The sequence below is a fragment of the Dipteris shenzhenensis genome, chromosome 32, assembly GCF_047967505.1.
Source record: "Dipteris shenzhenensis isolate YYH24624 ecotype China chromosome 32, Dip_SZ_1.0, whole genome shotgun sequence".
Classification (NCBI taxonomy): Eukaryota; Viridiplantae; Streptophyta; class Polypodiopsida; order Gleicheniales; family Dipteridaceae; genus Dipteris; species Dipteris shenzhenensis.
Genome location: NC_141627.1, coordinates 16825609 through 16845776, shown reverse-complemented (window position 1 = coordinate 16845776; position 20168 = coordinate 16825609). Strand labels below are relative to the sequence as shown.

Genomic DNA, 20168 nt, shown 5'->3' with positions numbered 1-20168 from the left:
AAGTCCTATGACAACATTTGATGATCTCATCTCTTATGTCATATTCTCTATTGAGGGCCTAAGGCCAATAATCATGCCCCCATCTTGCTAGCCTGAAGCATTAGGCTAGTGAGTTAGGTTCTCTAAGTAGCAAACTATAAACTTCATCATTCTCAACATAAGAATGCACCAAGGACATATACCCTAGCAAACGTAATGAATTCCTAGGCTTAATTCAGTGTAATAATCTCATAAGCCCATTGTGGGATCCCTTGTTCCCAATAATACTAACATCCCTTTGGCTCACCCTCACAACACTGAGATGTTCATCTTTTAACAGGATGACATCACTTTAGATGTCATGCTAGATAGTAGGGTTTTATTTATGAATCAATGCCCCACAACTTGCTTTTCCCATTGATGTGTTGTATAGTGAGCCCCATATCATTTTAACATGCATTAAGTGGGAATACCATTGGTGTCCATCCCATAGATCGCCCGCCCCTTGTCATTAATGTTTGAATTAAGATGTTTATCAAACTAGATAAACACATTTTTTTCTCACATTATACACCCGAACTCACCGATACCATACTCACACACACAATGGGTGGGCATAGTCCTAACCACAGTAATGTTGGAGCATCTGCATAGGGGATCGAGTGCCATCAACTGCTGTCAGGCATGTAAGAGGCCGCCCCCATAGCCCCCACTTGTGTGTTCCTCATGCTTGTGTGCATTTCCAACTAATCATGATGGTTTAGTACCCTAGCTTCTAACCTAGGGGTCCCCATAGCCTTGGATTTTGAGCCCTCTTTCCTTGCTACAACATCTTCACAAAGATGGACTAGGTTGTGCTTGAAGTTGCATAGTCTATTCACACACAATGTACCTGTCAATAAGCAGGGGGTTTTCAAGTGAGCGGCTTCCATCTTTGGATGACAGTATCTTGCACAAGAGGGTGTGAATCCTGGCATGTGGGGGGGTGTGTAAGGGGTTGTGCAACTCAACTTCTCACCAACTATACTTTCGAGACCCCCTTAATGGCAATCAATGGTCATGTGAATTATTTGCCGGGTGCTCTGCGACGAGTTTGAGGATTGGGGGTTGCTCAAGTTTGCCCCCCCTTGGTACACCCGACAACAGCCATCGGGTAGAGAAACTCTCGTGTGACGGTGGTGAAAATGCACCCCCTAACAAGCGGGTGGCGTAAAGTAGTGCGCGAATCAACGCCTGTCCAGACCCGCATGAAAGCGTTTTCGTTCAAAAAATCGCATGTGATCTGGATGGATGCGCTACCAGGGGGGCGCATGGGCATTCATGAGTGTGCAAAGGCCGTGAACGAGCGAAAAGTTGTCCAAAGACTCGATCGAGTTGGCAATATGACATGGAGCAATGGGGAGAAGCCATCATGTGGTAGGCGTGATGACGTGGAGTTATGTTTCCAAAGTTTCCAACATGGTATATAAAGTCTTTGCATCTCGAATGTTTCCTCTGTGATTGCTTGACTCATATGAACTGCTAGAATTGGTTGTGGCACGAGCCATCCTCTCTTTCCTTAGTACCCATCATGCAGTTTAGAGCTCACGTTGTTCAAGGAGGTTCCCCTCGTTCTCCCTTCCTTTCTGTCGCCCCTAGAAAACATCACGACACCGAGGCAGGCTGGCGGCCTTTTCTCATCCTCACTTCCATTACCTTTGTCACCTGTGTCTCTGTATATTTCGCTCTCTCTCCTCTCTTTTCCACTTCCAATGCTTTATATTCGTCGTCGGCCAGGAGACTCCCGAACGAGGAGCAGGTGTCCCAGTGCTGTAGGGGTGTAGAACATCAAGAATTGTGGGGGAAGGTGGTCAAGTCAGGGAGCGAGCATTTTGTCAACACTTCAGAAGAGTGCTGCAACGCTTGCAAGGCCATGTGCTCCGACGACGGGCCATGCCTTTGCAATTCGTGGGTTTTTTGTGGACATCCAAAAATGTGCAATGACAAGTTTGGTGAGGTCCGCTCTAGACACTTTTTGTCTTCCGAACCCAGGCAGGCGCGTGCGTGCGTGTGTGTGTTCTCTCTCTCTCACACTCACTCACTCACTCACTCACTCACTCACAGACGAGAGAGAGAGAGAGAGAGAGAGAGGGAGAGAGAGAGATTTTTCAAAAGGGGGGGCGGGGGGTTTGCATTAGAGGAAGGGAGCTTAGAATTTCTCATTGAGGCTTAGTCAGAAGACCCACATCTTCTGTTTAATAGAGAGAGAGAGAGAGAGAGAGAGAGAGAGAGAGAGAGAGAGGTACGTCTTCTGGAGGCCTCCTGGGCCTATGAGACAAGGTACATTATCTCGATTCTCATTCAAGCTGCCTCCTCCTTGCTGAGTGCTATACTAAAAACCTAAAAATTCAAAACTCAAAAAACTCAAGAGAAACAAAAGATGTAGTCAACTATGATCCTGGTGCCTTGGCAGTCCTCCGATGGAATATACAGATATCTCCTATCTGCCTCTGTTTTTGGGCTGAGGGGGGTGTGGCCTCTTGTGATCTTCTCTGTATTCGGTGGGGATATCAAGAGTGATACCTCGACTCTAACAGTCCCTCTTAGTAAAGTTGGGATGGATTGGACCTCCATCGTGATCATACCATTGATCACTCAACTACCATTAATGTGACTCGCACAGCTGAGTGTTTGCTCATGTTGTGTTTTCCGTGCAATACTTTCGTAACTGGCTCCCCTAGCTAATTGCACATTTTTCAGCTCAGTCTATGGTCATTAACTGTTCACTAGTTAGGGATTGGTCAGGGAATAGTGCAGTCAGTGGTCAGTTTAGCTACAGACAACCAGAAATAGGGCTAGTCCTGTTGCATTTGTATCAGAGCATAAATAATGGAAAACTGTGGGAATTTGTTGTCCATTTCACTTGAGAATTGGACCAAGTAATTCTGAGCCTATGACGCACCCTCGTACAAAATTTGATTGCCAGAAGTTGTTCCAATCTTTGTCTGCTACGTGTTGGCGTGCTAGGGAGTCAAAATTTATAGGTATCCATTTTCTTGCGTCAATGTGATCGCAATGCCCTCCTGCATCAAAGCCCTAAGAAATCACAGATAAATTTTTTGTTTGGAGTTGCATTTTGGGGACTCAGAAGAATTGTTGTGATTTCCTGGAGTAACGCTCCAAACGTCAATCTGATTGGATAATCTGACTCACAAACTCATCTATAAGTGGTACCAAGTATGTTGGCATTTGGATCTGTTTTGCACTGTTAAGTGGATCAGATTTACGTCCTGCTTGGCGCAATTGCTGATCTCACGTTTTTTAAAAGCCAAATTGGGATCTCCTATGCCTATGCTCCATCGAATCTGTATTATGCTTAGGAGAAAATCCATGAAGGAGGAAACCGATATCTGATGCAGGCCTGACGAGGGAGGGTGTTGAAATGGAGGTGTACATATTCTGCTGGTGATTATGCAGAAAGATCAGTTCGAAATGAAGAGCCGGATGGTGTAAATGGGTTTCTATGGAGGCTGGTTAGATGCAATGATGTCAGGAGCACATAATTCAGAGTCGTATGGTCCATATCTTACAGGTATTCAAGGAATTGACTAATGAGATCAAGCTGAATAATCTGAGATTGGATCAGAGATTGAAATCTGTTAGCAACTATGATAAGGGGTTGATCAGCTCAAGAGAAGCCAAATCCAAGAGGGGAAGAGAGAAATGATGACTGAAGCAGTCCCTGATTCAGAAGATGATCTAGTCCTTGAAGCTGATCCACTGTGTTTCATGTGCTCTGCGAGGAGAGCTTACCGTTCCAGTGGATTGGCAGCTCACAAGACTAAGGATTTCACAAATGTTAATGCTTCTGATGGTTCATATCAGAAATTTGATGAATGTAAAGGATTGCCAACAGATCTCAGGGCCCTCAGGGCAGGGTTGACTTTCCAGCAATATATTCAAACTGTCAAGTCAATTGAACCAAAGGAACTCTACATTTAGATAAAGATGTTAAGGACAAGATTATTCTCTCCAAGTTCAAAGGTGATTCTAACAAGATTATTCTCTCCAAGTTCAAAGGTGATTCATGTTCTCCTAACGTATTGGAGGAATGGCTCAATAAATTGGATGACTATTTCCTTTTATACGCAAAGTAGATTAAGGCAAAATCAGATTTGCTGCTCTGCAGCTTGAGGATTTTGCCCACTCTTGGTGGAGGCATCTCCAAATTATTGCCTTTGCTGCCCATTTTCATTGGGAGGTACATCAACTTGATATTAAGACAGCTTTTCTTCATGGACATTTGCAGGAAGAGGTCTATGTTACCCAACCTCCTGGCTTTGAGGTTAAAGGTTCTGAAAGTAAGGTATGCCGCTTAAAAAAAGCCCTCTATGGATTGAAAGCAGGTATCCCCGGCTTGGTATTCCAGAATACATGCTCATTTGCTTACACTTGGCTTTTAGAACAGCCATACTGAGGCTACCCTTTACATCTATAAGAGTGGGACGGATTTGCTGATTTTAGTACTCTATGTGAATGACATGCTTGTGACTCGGACACATGCTGAGATAATTGCAGCTTTTAAACTTGACTTGCAGAAAACATTTTTTTGCATTATTATCTGGGCATTCGATTTGCTAGGAGTGGGGGGGGTATTTTGATGTCACAATCCAAGTATATTGAACAGCTTTTGTAGCGTTTCCAGTTTGAGGATTGCAAGCCAGTTTCCACACTATTAGAGCGTGGTTTTCACTTCTCATCTGAGGATGGCAGTGGTGCGCCACCCTCTATCAGCAGGTTGTTGGTTGTTTGATGTATTTTTTCATACTAGACCCGATCTTTAGTATGCTGTCTAAGAGTCGAGCAGATATATGCACAGCTCCTCTGCGCACCATTGGTAGGCCTTGAAGTGTGTCTTCAGGTATGTCAAAGGCACTCAGCATTTGGGCCTCCTTTATGAGGCTGATTCTTCACTTGTTATGCATGGATTCACTGATAGTGATTGGGCTGGCTGTTTGGACACCCGTGTGTCACATAGTGGCAACTGTTTCATGCTTGATACTTAATGAATCTCTTGGTTGAGCAAGAAGCAAACTATAGTTTCTACTTCTAGCTGTGAAGCTGAGTACAAAGCAGCTTTTACAGCTATAGTGGAGTGTGTTTGGCTCTGGAAGTTTCTTACATATCTTCATGTATGTCAGGCTGCTCCTACCGTCATCTTCACTGATAGTCAGAGTGCTTTGGCTATTGACGGAATCCCGTTTTCCATGCCTGTACAAAGCATATTGAGGTTCACTATCACTATGTCAGAGAGAGATTATCGACAGAACTATTTCAATCCTTGAGAGGGCTTTGTGCAACTAATAGTCATTTCAGTTCTTTGTGGCAGAATGTCCATGATGGGAGCTCCATGGTTGACCATAACTCAAGGATTGTGCCACCTATAGTACAGGCGGCGGGAGGTAAGTGGATGATTCGGAACGGTTTGTTGTTCTGGAATGAAAAGCTATGTGTACCAGATGTTTTGGATCTTCGATTCAAGATTCTTTGTGAGTGTCATGATGCTCCTAGTGCTGGACATGCAAGGGTACATAGGACTTTGTCTCTTGTGGAACATACCTTGTATTGGCTTAAGATGTGTGGATTGTTGAAAGCTATGCAGTAGGTTGTCGTGTTTCTCAGGTCCCTAAGGCAAAACGCCTTAGAAGTTCAGGTTTATTACAGCCATTGCAAATCCCTGGTAATAAATGGGAAAGTATTTCTATGGACTTTATTACGGGTTTGCCTAGAACACACAAGGGTCATGACTCCATTTGGGTCATAGTTGACCGTTTGACAAAGATGGCTAGATTCTTACCCAGTAGATTGACTGTATCAGCTATTCAGTTGGCTCACGAGTTTGTGGACCAATTGTTTAAGTTATATGGTTTGCCTCCAGAGATAGTTAGTGACCGGGATTCTAAGTTTACAAGTACCTTTTGGACACTTGTTTTTGAGAAGTTGGAAACTACTCTAAGTATGAGTTCCTTGGATCATGCACAATTCGATGGCAGTACAGCAAAGGTTACCTAGTTAGTTGAAGATATGATTCGTGCATATGTTTCTAAGAGATAGTCTTCATGGGAAGACTATCTTCATACGATAGAATTTCCTTATAATAGTGCAAAGCATTCAAGAATGGGTTACAATCTTTTTATGCTTATGTATGGGTTTCAACCTAAGTCATTGGGTATGGTTGGATTCAAGGGAATAAACAATGATGCTGCATAGACATTCTTGCAAGACATGCAAGAAATGTTGCAGTGGTCAAGGAGTCTATTACAAGTACCCATGATCGAGATAGATTTTATGCTAATAGACATCGTTCACCCATAGAATACTCTGATGGCATGATGGTATATTTACGTATTTCCAAGGAATCCAAGAGCTTAAGTACTGGTCTGGTTTCAAAATTATCTCCCAGATATTGTGGTCCATTCAAGATTATTAAAAGAATTGGACCAGTTGCATATAAACTAGAATTGCCTCTTGACGTTAAAGTACATCCATTTTTTCATGTCAGTAGATTGAAAGAGTTACGAAGTGCTGATGATCAACTTGTTTCTTCTCAAGAAATAATAGAAGTTATTGATTTGACTTTTATTCCACACCAACCTGATAGTATTCTTGAATGTTGTGAAAGACAGATCAAGAATAGAACTATCACGGAATACAAGATCAAGTGGAGGATCGTGTTGAGGAGGACGCAACATGGGAGACATTATCTAATCTCTAGAGGATATTTTCTTTTCTTATGAACTCAACAATGAGTTCTTAGAGGAGGGGAAGTATGTCATGTGCACGGATGGGTATCTGACGGGTACTTAAGACTAGCTTTGGTATATGGGGGGGGCTTAGGGTTAGGCATGCTTGATTCTCGGGTTGAGAGGCAAGTGTATGAACTAGATAGAGGTCTCCGCTATTTAAGGCGCATTGGGCCCGAGTCTATAAAAGGAGCCCAAGGGTTTAGTTTCCATAGAGCAGGGGAGAGCAAGTCGAGCTACTCTCATGCAAGGTTTGGATCTTGGATCGTGTCGTGGCCACACGCCTACATCCTAGTGTAGCCCAAGGCTGAGCAGCAGATCCAAGTCCTTCAGGCGCCACCTAGTAGTATGGGACACTAGGCTAGTTGAGGATCTTATCGGGAGTTCGTGCCAGTAGCTCAGCTCGTGGCTCGGAGGGGACATCTCATGATTCAAGATAATTTCTCGTAGATGTCGTGGTTGGGTGGTGAGAAGCCTGCTCAGATCCTCCTCTTGTTGTTCTTGTGTTTGCTTACAGGTTTGGATTCTCATTGGGGTCATGTCATACACCTCCAGGTTCGGTCCTGCACAAGCAAACCATCCTAGTACACAGGTCCGTCCAAAGTAGCACCAGATGCCATCACCACCTTCAGTCACCTTTCCGCTTTCGAAGTCAAGCAATCCATTTTCCAGTTGTCCCCCTCACAATGAGTGAACAAGTTGGAGTCTTCCAGGCACCATGCTCTCAGGTCTGGCTAGGTCTGCAACCAAATAACATACCCTAGACGTTATATCCCAGGCGTAAATCGAGGTTACTTGGACCGTGAAGATCCGTATGTGGTTCTGTGTTGTCCCCCTCTAAGTCAAAATCTCCATTTGACTTTGAGTCCTCAGGTCCTATCGAAGAATCCCCCTCTGTGTCAACAACGCTAGCCAGGCACCTAGATAGCTCCGGCACTCATCACCTTCACCCAAAGCTTTCGACTCCTCTTTTGACCATACCTCAATGTGAGACATCCTGATAGGAACACCGGGGTCCATATACCTAATCTCAGCACTGGGAGATGCCACCAAGAAAAGTTCCTCTGTGACCACTAACTGCTGGCACCCTTCTTCTTCTGATCAACGTTCTTCTTTATGCAATCCTTTACAAAATGGCCTGGCTCATCACAATAGAAGGTCTTCTTTTCTTTCTTTATCTCATTTATATACTCTTCATCTGAAGAGTTCACTCCTTTGTCAGATTTGGTCTTGCCTTTGCAAGGATTACCCTTGCCCTTGCCTTTGCTCCTATCCTGAGCTACTAGGGCCTAGCCATCCTTATCCGTACTATCATACTTCTTTTCCTGAGCTTCTTGTTGCAGCAGTAATGGAACCAGCTCCTCGAAAGTCATCGGCTCCGCCCTCTGCCTATAATCATTGTAGTGACAAAACTACTATAGCTTTGGGGGAGCATTCCCAGCAGTAGCATTGCCATCCTGGTCGAGCTCATCCTTTGACCAACTGCCGCTAGCTGATCCCGCACCACCTTCATCTTGGTGAGATGTTCTTGTACCGATGCCCCTTCATCCATCCTCATGCTATACAGCTCCGTCTCGAGGTCCAAGATTCTTGCCTCGTTGAGCCCATACATGTCCCTCAATGTTGTCTAGGCCTTTAAAGAAGAGTTCGCCATCTAAATATGAGGAAGCACCATATCTGCCATCGTACAATGATAGCCAAGGCTTCCGCCTGGATTTGCCATGACCTCACTAAAAGAGGGTCTGTTGGTGTCAGCATTGTTGCTGTTGTTGATGTGGCTGGTGTAATCACAGTAAATGGCTTCGAATTCCACAACGGGTAATTGGTCCCGTCGAGCTTGCTTGTCTCACGAAAAGGAGAGATTTGATATCTATTGGCCATGATAATGAACTGAAAGAGGTAAAGAGTTTAGAGTGTTGTACACCTGCTTGAGCCCAAGTCTCCCATGTGGGTACAATCCTTTAGATGCCTGCCTGAACCTGAGCCTCTCGGCTGGGTACAATCCTTCAGACATTGAAGCTAATTCCTCCAAGCAATGAATTAAGGTCGTCCTTCAGCATGGTCCTTGCCTCCAAGCTCCACTTCCCAAGAACTTCTGTCGGGCTCTATGTTAGAAATGAAATCCCACCAAAGGGTATCCTGCAGTGGAAGATTGATAGATGAGCCCAGGAATTACATGCGCAAGTGTTTCACTACGGAATCAAGTTTCAAAACATGTGTGTACTTCACAACCATTGATGTGTCTGTGCAAGCCATGATAGACAGTGCATCCAAGACAAATAGAGTTCCGTCTTTCCACAAATTGGACACGATACAAAAGGAGATGCAGAGTCCCACCAAACCATGGTCCTCCGATCTTACCAAAATATAATCATGCTATCTGCTGCCTCTGGCACCTCTAGATCTCTGAGTCCGCATGCTCCCCTGAGCTTATGTCTCTGTCCAGTGATCCCTTCCACCTTGCTGTCTGGGTAACCAGCCTAGGTGGCGGCACCTTGAGCTAAGTCTACAGCCCTTGTAGGTCTCCTTCACCTCTTGTGTATAGGCTTAAGGTTGGCTCCTTCCTGCTCTTGGACTGCTGCTCCAAGTGATGCCAAAGGAGGCCCAAATGACCCCCTTCTATAGGGGATGGTTGCTCCCCCAAAATAGCTGACTGGCATATCCCTACCAGCCGACTCAACTCCACCCTACCAGCCTATTGGAGGGGGAGGGCCATAAGTAGTCCTTAAGAGCCCTAGTTGAGGGAATTTGGTGGCCTGCCTGGCCACGTGGCTTCCATCCACTGGCCCAGGCTAATCCAGCCTCCTGTCCTGCCCCCAACCCAGCCCAAAAGCCTTCCATTCAACCACGATTCAGATGTGCCTTTTCCTTCTGCTGATTCCACCTCTGTTCAGCCTTGTTCGTCCCGGACAGCAGTCCGTACTCATCCCGCCCGTCCACGCAGTCATCTCTTGCTGGTTTCCCTGCACATGCCTGTCCTTTCCATCCATGGACAGCCCCGTGGCACTCCTGTACCAGTTCTGCCCACCATGGCTGCCCTGATCTGCCAAGTACTTCCTCTCTCTCTTTGCTGTCCACACGGCAGCCCATGTGGCAGCCCCATGTACCGTCCTATCATTCTATGGTCCACCTCCCCAATGCTCTCCTCATATGGGGGCTCATAGGTGGGGAGGTGACCAACCCTATCCCAACACGTCGGTTTTAATTTTTTACAGCAGGGAACAGTAAAAGATTATATCAAGCAATTCTGGAAGATATCTATATTCACTTAGCGTATTGATGAAAGGGATAAGATGCTCAAACTTATTTATAACGGTCCAGCTCCCATTGTGTAATCGGCCATAGCTTGTGGACGGGTAATGAAATCGGTCCAGGGGAGTTGTTAACCCTATTTGTGCATCAAGCCAAAGAGCAAGCCAAGGAACAAACAACTACACCATAGCCTGTGTAGCACAGTGAGAGAAGAAGTTAGCTTGTTACACCTTCCTAGTCCCTTTCCAAGGTCGACAGGTGCTTTTCATTATTTGGATGTGTTGAGGTCCTATGCTAAAGATCATTTTCTAGATGTGTTGAGGTCCTATGCCAAAGATTGCTTGTATTCTGCTGTGTGTCATTGAACAGCATAGGGTTTAGTATTTTCTTCATGCAAAGTAATGAGGTTGGAATCATTTAGCGTGTCGTAAAGTTTTCATGCATCTATTTTCACAATTGAAAGTGACATGGCTGTGGTTTTTAAAAGATTAGGGAAAAGTAAGGCTATTTTACTAGGCAGCTCTTTGTTGCTGTTATGGATGTTGATTGTTTTGAATTGATCTTTCATTGTTCTTAGAGATAATTTCTTCCAACTTCAGTATTCTGCTTGAAAAAAGTATTCATATTGTGAAACTGAAATCGTGCACCTATCAATGTTGTCTTTGCCTTTTATTAATCTGGAGTGTTGTTTGGACAGTGTTGGCTCAAGATGCAAGATGATCCCCTCATGCCAGATGTGCAGGACTCAAACCGTGATGTTATGTGGACATCAGGCCTTGTTTATGGGAAGGACATGGTAAGCTATTGCTTGTAGTGTATATTGTGTTTTCCTTTTTAGTCCTTGGTGGTGTTCATGGTTGCAACCTCCTTGCCCTTCTTTCCCTGTGCTTCCTTCTTTTGATAGCAGTAGTCTTCTTTATGGCTAGACTTCCATAATAGGTGCACTTCAGCTCCATTTTCTTTGCCTACTCGCTTTTCTCGATTAGGTAAGAGCTATCACCAAATTCATCCTCACGTTTCTGGCACCTCTCATCATCCAAAAGCGTAGCAACCATTTTGTTCAGGGATATCTCATTGCTTATTTGAAGGATTTTGACAATTCCATTATACGAGGAAGGAAGGCTTGATAGAAGGTCATCATGTTTGTTCATTGAATCTAAAACTAATATACCGATGTTACATATGTTTACTATTTTGTCATTCACTACTCTTTTGTTCCGAAGATCTACATGTTTCAACTATGCTATTTACAATGCACATTTCATGGTTAATTCCATTTGCTTAATCACAGCCCATGTTGCCAGGCTACACTTTCCAGCATAATGCACAATCTTCTTATTAGGCTTGCCTGGTCTGTTCACACACTACCCCCCCCCCAAAGAAAGGAACCTTGTCACCACAATGTAAATATCCTAAGTCAAAGTTTAGTTGACTATTTATCAGATCATAATTAAAAAGTTTTCATTTGTGTTAATTATGGTCAAAGAGTTCTTTTAATGGTCAAAGAATTGACTACGGTCAAAGACACTTGACTCATCAAGTAAGTCTGACTTTGGTTGGGGAGACTTGATTTATTACACTGTGGGTTAACTGCGGTTAACCAGAGAACCACAGAGCTGACTACGGTTAGAGAGTGTTGACTTCGGTCAACGAGACGTGGCATGCGTCAAGAGGGTTAACTACAGTTAACCAAGTTGTGCCAACTTCGGTTGGAGAGATGTGCCAGCTTCGGTTGGAGAGACTTGGCCATAATTAAGGCACCATGACCATTGGTCAAAGCCCCTTAATTACGACGAAGAGGATTGACTTCGGTCGACTAAGAATTGTGTTCTATGTTTTGTCCACATATTTGTTCAGTGGGGACGTCCACCCATGACTAGGATTAGTCCACAGTCTATTATTTGCATGCAAAGCGCTAACAATTAATGGGTACCATGGTGGTGCGCTTTAATTGATTGTTGCAGGTACTATGAGGGGCTAAAGACCCATGCAATTTGGAGCGTAGCAAGTATTTCGGAGGCCACCTGCGTGACCAAGTGCTACGAAGACCCTAGAAATTGCCCTTAGAGGCATGTAATAGGATTTAGTCTAGATTTTTGACAAGTGGCATGTTGCCATTTTGGAATGAGCTTGAAGCTCTTGTAAAATTGATTTCACACTGGAAAATTGGTAACAGCTTCCACACTGAACTCTTGTATTCCTTCTTCTCTCAAGTAATAAAATCCTTTGGGGGGGTCCAGCCGAACTGTTGTCCTGGGCCCTAGTACTGTGTAGAGTGAGAGACTGAAAGAGAGAGCTAGTCAAAGAGAGAGAGAGTAAAGGAAGGTAGAAAAAAAAAAGCCGGGAGATTTCAAACCTTCTATAAATGCTTGGAAAACTTCATACAAAACAGCAGCCCCGAAGGTGCTCAGTTTGGAAAAAACCAATAAAGGCTGAAAGAAGAAAACCAGCCTGTTCCAGAGAAACCAGCACCCTCTATAGTAAACTCTTTCCCTTCGCCATGTGCCTCTGTGATAGGCTTCACTAGCTGCTCAAGATTGTATCTTGGTCATCGGTATTATGGCCCTCACAGGATTATCCACAAGATTGGGGAGGTAGGATATCAATTGAAGCTACCGAGCACCTCCGAGATCCATAATGTGTTTCATGTGTCTTTGCTGAAATCACATTTAGGTCAGCATGTGCACATTCTTCCAGAGTTGCCACCCGTGGATGAGGAGGGTCATATCATCTATGTCCCCCAGCACATTGTGGGCTTTAGAGGTAGAGTACTCCGCAACAAGGTATCCATCAAGTATCTTATTAGATAAAAAGGATTACCAGAGGATGAAAATCATGGCAGCCAGAGTGCATCGTCCGGGAGCAGTCCTACCTTTTACCAGGCTGATCAGCATCACTTGTTGTCTCAACACCTTGTGTGACAGATTTCCGAGAGGGAGAACCTTCAGAATGGAAAGACTATCCTGGGGAAGGGGAACCCTGATCAGGAGGATATCTGGGAGCTGAAGGTGGTGGAAAGTACCTTGGAGACGCTGAAGCTGAGGGGTAAAAGTCTCTCGAAAGATGGACAGCAAAATTCCGTGGGAAATATTGGGTTCTGGATGTCACGGGGACGTTATTTTTTTGTTGTGCAAATAAACCTATGGTCGCTGAAAGCCCCTAAGGTGAATGTAGGGAGTAGGATCTAATCCCTAGGTGCACCCACTAGGCCTAAATGCTAGGGCCAAGGCAAGGTTTAGAGGGGTCATAAAGTTGGGCCTAAGGGAACACCAAAGTGTGTCATTGGTAAGGGGTTAGAGGCTTTAATGAGCCACATGGTAGTCCCATGTGTGCATGTGGTTCCAAGTGTTGAATTTCTCTCTCTAATTTGGATCTCCTCTCTCTAGCTTTGGACCTTGGAGCTTGTTACGTGATCAGACAAACGGTTTTCTCTCTCTTGCATTGCGTGAGCACCTTAACGTAATCCTAGGCTGTATGGAATTGTTTCCACGCATTCCGAGGTGATAATTGTTGTGGTTGTTAGGCAGAGGACACATCTTGAGTATAGCCTCGTTGCTGAGTAGGTTGGGTTTGGGAATCCATGCATGGAATGGAATGTATTCTTGGAACCTTGAGAGGGATGGTACAGGTGTGACTGCCGTAGTGTTTGCTGTGTTGTGATGCCAGTTCTTTTATGGGAAACAAGTTGTTGTATCAGGATATGTGCGACCCATAGGGTGAGAGACTATTGGTCATGGCAGTCTTTGTCAGAGGAGAAAGCTTGTGTATGCTTTCTTTTTCTGCTTTGAGCAGATAGTTGGTTAATTGGGCACTAGAGCTATGGGGAACTGTGTGACCAAGTGTGGTTACTCGTGATAGTTTCGGGCTGTGTGCAAGGGCTGTGTGCAAGCTTCCTGGACTAGGGATGAAGACCTACTACTAGGAGTGGTGAGAGCAAGGAACAATAAAGGCTTTGCAGGGTATGTGGATGCCCACTGGGATGTGGAATGCCCTTGTTGTAAGAAGGAATGTATCCTTTATGTAGCCAGGAATTATGGGCCTCTCACTTAAGTAAAGAAATACCGAAAGGGGCGCCAAGGTTTGGGCCCAATCTGTGTCTTTGTCTTGGTGCAGGGTCACTCTAGCTCCCAGTCTGCTGGTATTACTTTTGCTGAATTGTTAATGTAATAGTGTTGATTGATTACTTGTTAGTTTTACTCCCTTTTGATTTATTGAAGGCTAGTTTCAGAGGAGCTCTCGTATTTGTGTCTGTCGAGTTGTCTCTCGACGTGGTGGAGGGCGTGGTCCCGATCTTTGTATCTTGTGGGCTACGTCAAGGGTGACGCCTCGTCTCTGAGGGCCACCTCTAAGGAGGTCTGAGATAGGCCGGACCTCGATCGTGCGTGCTCTGGTCCCTCTCCGTGTCGCATTTGGGGTGCGTGTCTCGTGTGTAGCATCGTGATGGAGACTCCCACTACGAATCCATGATGCTTTGCCCAAAAAAAACTAATCCATGATGCTCTCATCTCATCAAGCTTCTCTCTCTCAGTCTCACCGGCAGCTGAATCAGATGCATAGAAATTTGTGACAAGCGTCAGTGCTCTGTCGATCTCGGTGACTTGTCGCATCAATCCTTGCCGCTCTTTGGTTTGTCGCATCAATATATCTCTCTCTTGTTGCATCTCAATCAGATAGAGCCCAACACAAACGTGATCAGGGAAATTAATCAGCCATGTAAGTGGACCAAAGCCATGGCCCTCTTGAAAGAGGCAGTGATATCGCCCTCGGATCTCATAGTAGACTTGGCAGACACATAGAAAGTGCTCCTCTGTCTCAATCTCATCCATCCGGCATAGTGTGCAAATCCTCTGCTCTCTGGGTATGCCTGTTGCTCTCTCTGCCTCAATCCTCAGCTGATGTGACGAGACTCGCAACTGATCGATGGGGATCCTCAATGCATGTGAGACTTTCCTCAATGCATGTGAGATATTGAGGTCTGATGATGAGACCATGCTACGAGACCCTCAGGAAGTGGTTATGTGGGGAACTCTTCTCCCCCCCAAGCCCTCGATGTATGGAGTTGGAGGAGGCCCAACTGTATGATATGGTTGATCTCATCTCGTGGGATCATCTCGGGTGGTGCATCCATGTTGTACTAAAATGGGGGAAGTCTATCCATCTGAATGCCGTGACTACCAAACCACGTGGATACCCGTGCTTACCATGCTGTATCAACACTGCTCTCTGCGAGTCGCTGGAAGACTCCAGTGCTAACGTCGGTAATCTCCACTGGGGTAAGGCCCAGACTCTATGAAGGAGAGTCACTGTCTGAAAGATGGCATCAACCTAGAGGAGGTCATGGCGAACTCCGCCTGTATGATCTGATGGGGGAATAAGGGCTTGCTCCGAGTCATCCTGGATCCCATAATCTCCTGTAGCCTCTCAAATCTCTTCCACTTTGTCGCTGAAATATCACGCCCCCAAAAAGGTATTACATACGTGGCAGTCGGTGTCACCAGCGTGTCAAAAAGCCAACCCTTGGTCCGAGAGTCTTAGAAGTGTCACTGCCTCTCTAGTTGGGCCAAAGCACCCCGTCCTTGCGTGAGTTTTGCCGTACCTGCATGGGTCATCGTGAAACCTGGCCTAGTGAACACTGTTGAGATATCGAGCTCCACTCGTGATATGCCAGGGTGACCGTTGTGCATTTATGTAACCGACTTGTTAGCTGCAGATGCGGTTGGTACACCGTCCATGAATAATAGCTGGATGACAGCTATCTTTATGTACTCTAGTTAGTGGCTCAGTTAGTATGCCACTTAGGTTAGCTGAGTTTGGTTTGAGACCCACATATATGGTTCACCTATTCCTTTTGTACTTAGAGAGAGTTCTTTCGGCTTTCACAACTAAGAAGAGGAAAACTGTTTTCAGCCTCCACCTTTTGTGTGTATTACCCCATTGTGTATGTGAGAAAGCTGCAAGTGAGACTCCTTACTTCTCTCCCACTCTCTTCACATGGTATCAAAGCTCGGTTCGTGGTAAGGAGCTCAAGAAAGCAAACCAAGTTCGCGGTGTCTTGGTAAGAGGATCAGTGTTGCTTTCCTTTTTTCGAGTTTGGGAGCAAATCTCTGCATATAGCACAGCTAGAAAGTGCAAGAGTGCACTGTGTCAGATTGGGACGCCCTTCGCGGTGCGGCGAGAGGGCAGTATATGCTGTGAGATAGGGCAAAGCCCTTGGTGACATTATTTTTTTTGATTCGAGGTCATTTCGGGACCCGTTTTGGTTGCGGAAGTTTTTCGCAGGCACTCAGAAAAGTGTCCTATTTTTGCTGTGTGACTACTGCAGGTCGGTGAAAAGTTGCCGCAGAAATTGCATCGTATGCTTGTGCGCAGAGATATTGGGAGTGACAGAATCATTCTTATTGCCTGTTGATGCAAAATCGTCACTAGGAAGTGACTGTGTGGTCAAATACCACTTTCGTCAGTTTTGCAGATTTGCCCTTGTGAGACAGAAGTTGTGTTTTTTGCAATGACAGAATATTTTTGCAGTGTTCTGTAATGGCGTCTGATGCTCTTTCACAGATAGTCACTGAAAAGCTTGACAAGAACAACTTCCAAGCATGGAAGTTTAGAACGACGAATTTTCTTAAGGGAAAAGGCTATTGGGAGTTTATTACTGGAGTTGAAGAAGAATCAGTTATTCCTAATGTTCCCAATCAACAGGAGTTGCAGCTATTTAAAGGCTGGCATGAGAGAGCCAGAAAAGTTATGTACTGGTTGTCTATCAGTATTTCAGATTCTATGATTGTGCATATTCAGGATGCAAGCACGTTAAAGGAGGCGTCGGATACTTTGATAAAAATGTATAGCACAAATACGCAAGCCAGGAAAATGCAGCTTAAGCAGGAGTTGCATAATATGCAGAGAAAATATGAGCATCAATGACTACCACATGAAGGTGAAGAAGATTGCAGATGCACTTGCTTCTATTGGGTCGTCAGCGGAAGATGATAATTTAGTTTCTGTGACCTTGAATGGTCTAGGAAAGGATTATGCACAATTTCGTACATCCATTGCCGTTTGTGAGAATTTTTCTGATTTTGAGGAGTTGATTGCTCTTCTAATTTCTGAAGAGCAGAGAAATGGTGGTGCATCTTCTTCAGGAGGAACTTCAAAAGAAACTGTCTTCTACTCAAATGCTGGAAGAGATAGAGGCAGAGGTAGAGAAAGAGGTAGAGCAGGCTGATCTGGAGGCCGTGGCAGAAATCAGAATATGCAGCAAATTCAAGAAAACTAGTCCTATGGAGGAGGACGTGGTAACTTTAGAGACAGGGGGAGTCGTGGTGGATGGCAGAGAGGCCAAAATGCAAACAGCAATGTTGAATGCTACTACTGTGGTAAAATGGGTCATATGGTTAAAGACTGCTATAAAAAGCAGAATGACATCATGACTGAAAAATTACAGCAAGGCAATTATGCATCCTCTAGTAGACAGGGTGATGACAGAAATGAGCATTTGTTTATAGTGCAGCACATGACTAATTCTGTGACAAGTGTAGAAGAAAGCAATGATGTGTGATATGTTGACTCAGGTGCGTCAAATCACATGATAGGTCATGCAGAATGGATGTCAGATGCAAGAAAAATGGAAAGACCAGGATTTGTGGAGACTGGTGATGATACTGCACATCCTATTATGCAGATTGGTAAAATTCCTTTATCTATGCAGGATGGAAAAAAGAAATACCTGTCTGATGTATTTTATGTCTCGAATATCACCAAGAACCTGGTTTCTGTTGGTCAAATGGTTGAGCAGGGCTTGCAGGTCAGATTTAATCCTCATGGATGCTTTGTTGAGGATATGAAAAATAAAGGTCGCTTGATAGCAAAAGGGAAGAAGAAGGACAGTATGTTTACATTGGATGCGGACATGTCCGAATTGAGTACAGCAATGTTTGCACATCCATGTTTGATGTGAATGCAGGTCACTCTTATGTGGATGGTGAATCTAGTGGCTCAGAACAGAGCCTTGATGATGAGTTGTGTATCTTGTCACTATTGGCTTTCAGATTTTCAAGACAGATTTCTCACTTTATGTGAGAAAAACAGAGAAAGGCATTATCCTGCTTATTATTTATGTTGATGATTTGATCATCACAGGTGATAGTGATGAAGATATCCTTCATGTGGAAATGCTATTGAAGCAGAAGTCTGAGATGAAGGATTTGAGAGAACTCCGTTATTTCTTGGGCATTGAGGTGATTAGATCCACAAGTGGGATATGGCTCTTGCAGAGGTAGTATGGATTGGACATGCTATCCAAATATGGGATGACAAGCTATAAGCCTATTTCAGTTCCTTTGGAGCAGAATATGAAGTTGAGCACAGATACATGTGAGCTTCTGGAAGATCCTACTATGTACAAACGCATAGTAGGAAGTTTGATTTATATGACTATTATCAGGTCAGATTTGAGCTATGCTGTTGGGTTGGTAAGTCAGTTTATGCAGGCTTCAAGGAAATCACATTTGGATGCGGCTAGATGCATACTGAGGTATGTGAAGTCCACATTGTAGTATGGACTATTTTATGAGACTGGAGTCCAGATACAGTTGCATGGATACACTGATGCTAATTGGGTCGGTAGTATTTTTGATAAACGATCTACCAGTGAATATGTGTTCTCTTTTGGGAGTGCTACAGTCACTTGGAGCAGCAAGAAATAGCCTATAGTTGCCTTGTCGAGCACAGAGACTGAGTACAGGGGTGCAGCAATGGCTGCATGTGAGGTAACTTAGTTACGTAAGCTACTTTATGATTTGCATTGGTCTACAGATGGGCCAGTTGTCATTTACTGTGACAACATGAGCAGTATACACTGGGCAAATAACCCAGTCTATCATACTAGAACAAAGCACATTGAGGTGCATTATCACTATGTGCGGAGAAGGTTCTAGTAGGTTTTATTAGTCTAGTTTATGTCAGCACAGAGGATCAGGGTGCTGACATATTCACGAAGGCATTGGGTGCAGAGAAGCTGCGCAAGTTCAGAGACCTGCTTGGTGTAGAGGAATTGGGATTGAGCTCGAGGAGGAGTGTTGAGATATCGAGCTCCACTCGTGATATGCTAGGGTGACCGTTGTGCATTTATGTCACCGACTTGTTAGTTGCAGATGCGGTTGGTACACCGTCCATGAATAATAGTTGGATGACAACTATCTTTATGTACTTTAGTCAGTGGCTTAGTTAGTATGCCACCTAGGTTAGCTGAGTTTGGTTTAAGACCCACATATAGGATTCATCTATTCCTTTTGTACTTAGAGAGAGTTCTTTTGGCTTTCACAACTAAGAAGAGGAAAACTGTTTTCAGCCTCCACCTTTTGTGTGTGAGAAAGCTGCAAGTGAGACTCCTTACTTCTCTTCCACTCTCTTCACAAACACTACCCCTAAGTATGTGTAAGACTTCACTATCTCCACTGGCTCCTCTTGGTATGTGAAGCTATGGCGGCGGGACACTACTCGTGAGGTGTTGAAGATCATAACCTTTGTTTTCACAAGGTTGACTGTCAAGTCTCTCTCTTTGCAGAACATCTCCTCAGCGTCGAGATGTTTTTGTAATCTCTCTGCTGAGGATGATATGTGAACTATGTCATCTGCATACAGCAGTATCTGTATCATCAGGTGAGCTAGACGTGAATCCTCTCCACCTAGGCAATCTACAAAGGAAGTGATCTCATTGACATAGAGCCCAAAGAGAGTCGGTGAGAGGAGGAAGCCTTGTTTCACTCCAATAGTGCTCTCAACTCGATCTGATAAACCTCCTGGGATAGATATCCTCCCTTTGATGGACTCATATAGACTCACGACCCCCCAGATCATGATCTCTGGGAGCTGTAACTCCTGTAATCTCCTGATCAGGCGAGAACATGGGACAATATGAAATGCCTTACGAAAGTCTACGAAGCAAGTGTAGACTTTCTAATGCCTTGACATCGCCTCCTCAATTAAAGCCCTCAACTGATCCAGGGTGGAGTGCTATCTCCGAAAACCTGCTTGCCCAAGAGCTCGCTACCCGGGGTCCTCTGTGTGGTTACTGATCTCCCTCTCTACTATTGACCCATATATCTTAGCCAGAGTGTGGCCAATCATAAGAGTGCAGTAGTTCCGAGTGTCCATGGG

The 20168-nt window shown here is 44.6% G+C and overlaps 1 protein-coding gene across 1 annotated transcript in view; it reads left to right on the top strand.

Annotated features, from left to right (window-relative positions):
* Window positions 1-1493: 1493 nt before the first annotated feature.
* The window catches only part of LOC147880377 (peptidyl-prolyl cis-trans isomerase), a 30908-nt gene continuing 12233 nt past the window's right edge, over window positions 1494-20168 (top strand). Inside the window, exons 1-2 of the mRNA XM_087370856.1 lie at window positions 1494-1975; window positions 10711-10809. Of these exons, the coding sequence (XP_087226982.1) occupies window positions 1550-1975; window positions 10711-10809 (525 nt within the window). The 5' untranslated portion in view covers window positions 1494-1549. The remainder of the gene's footprint in view (window positions 1976-10710; window positions 10810-20168) is intronic.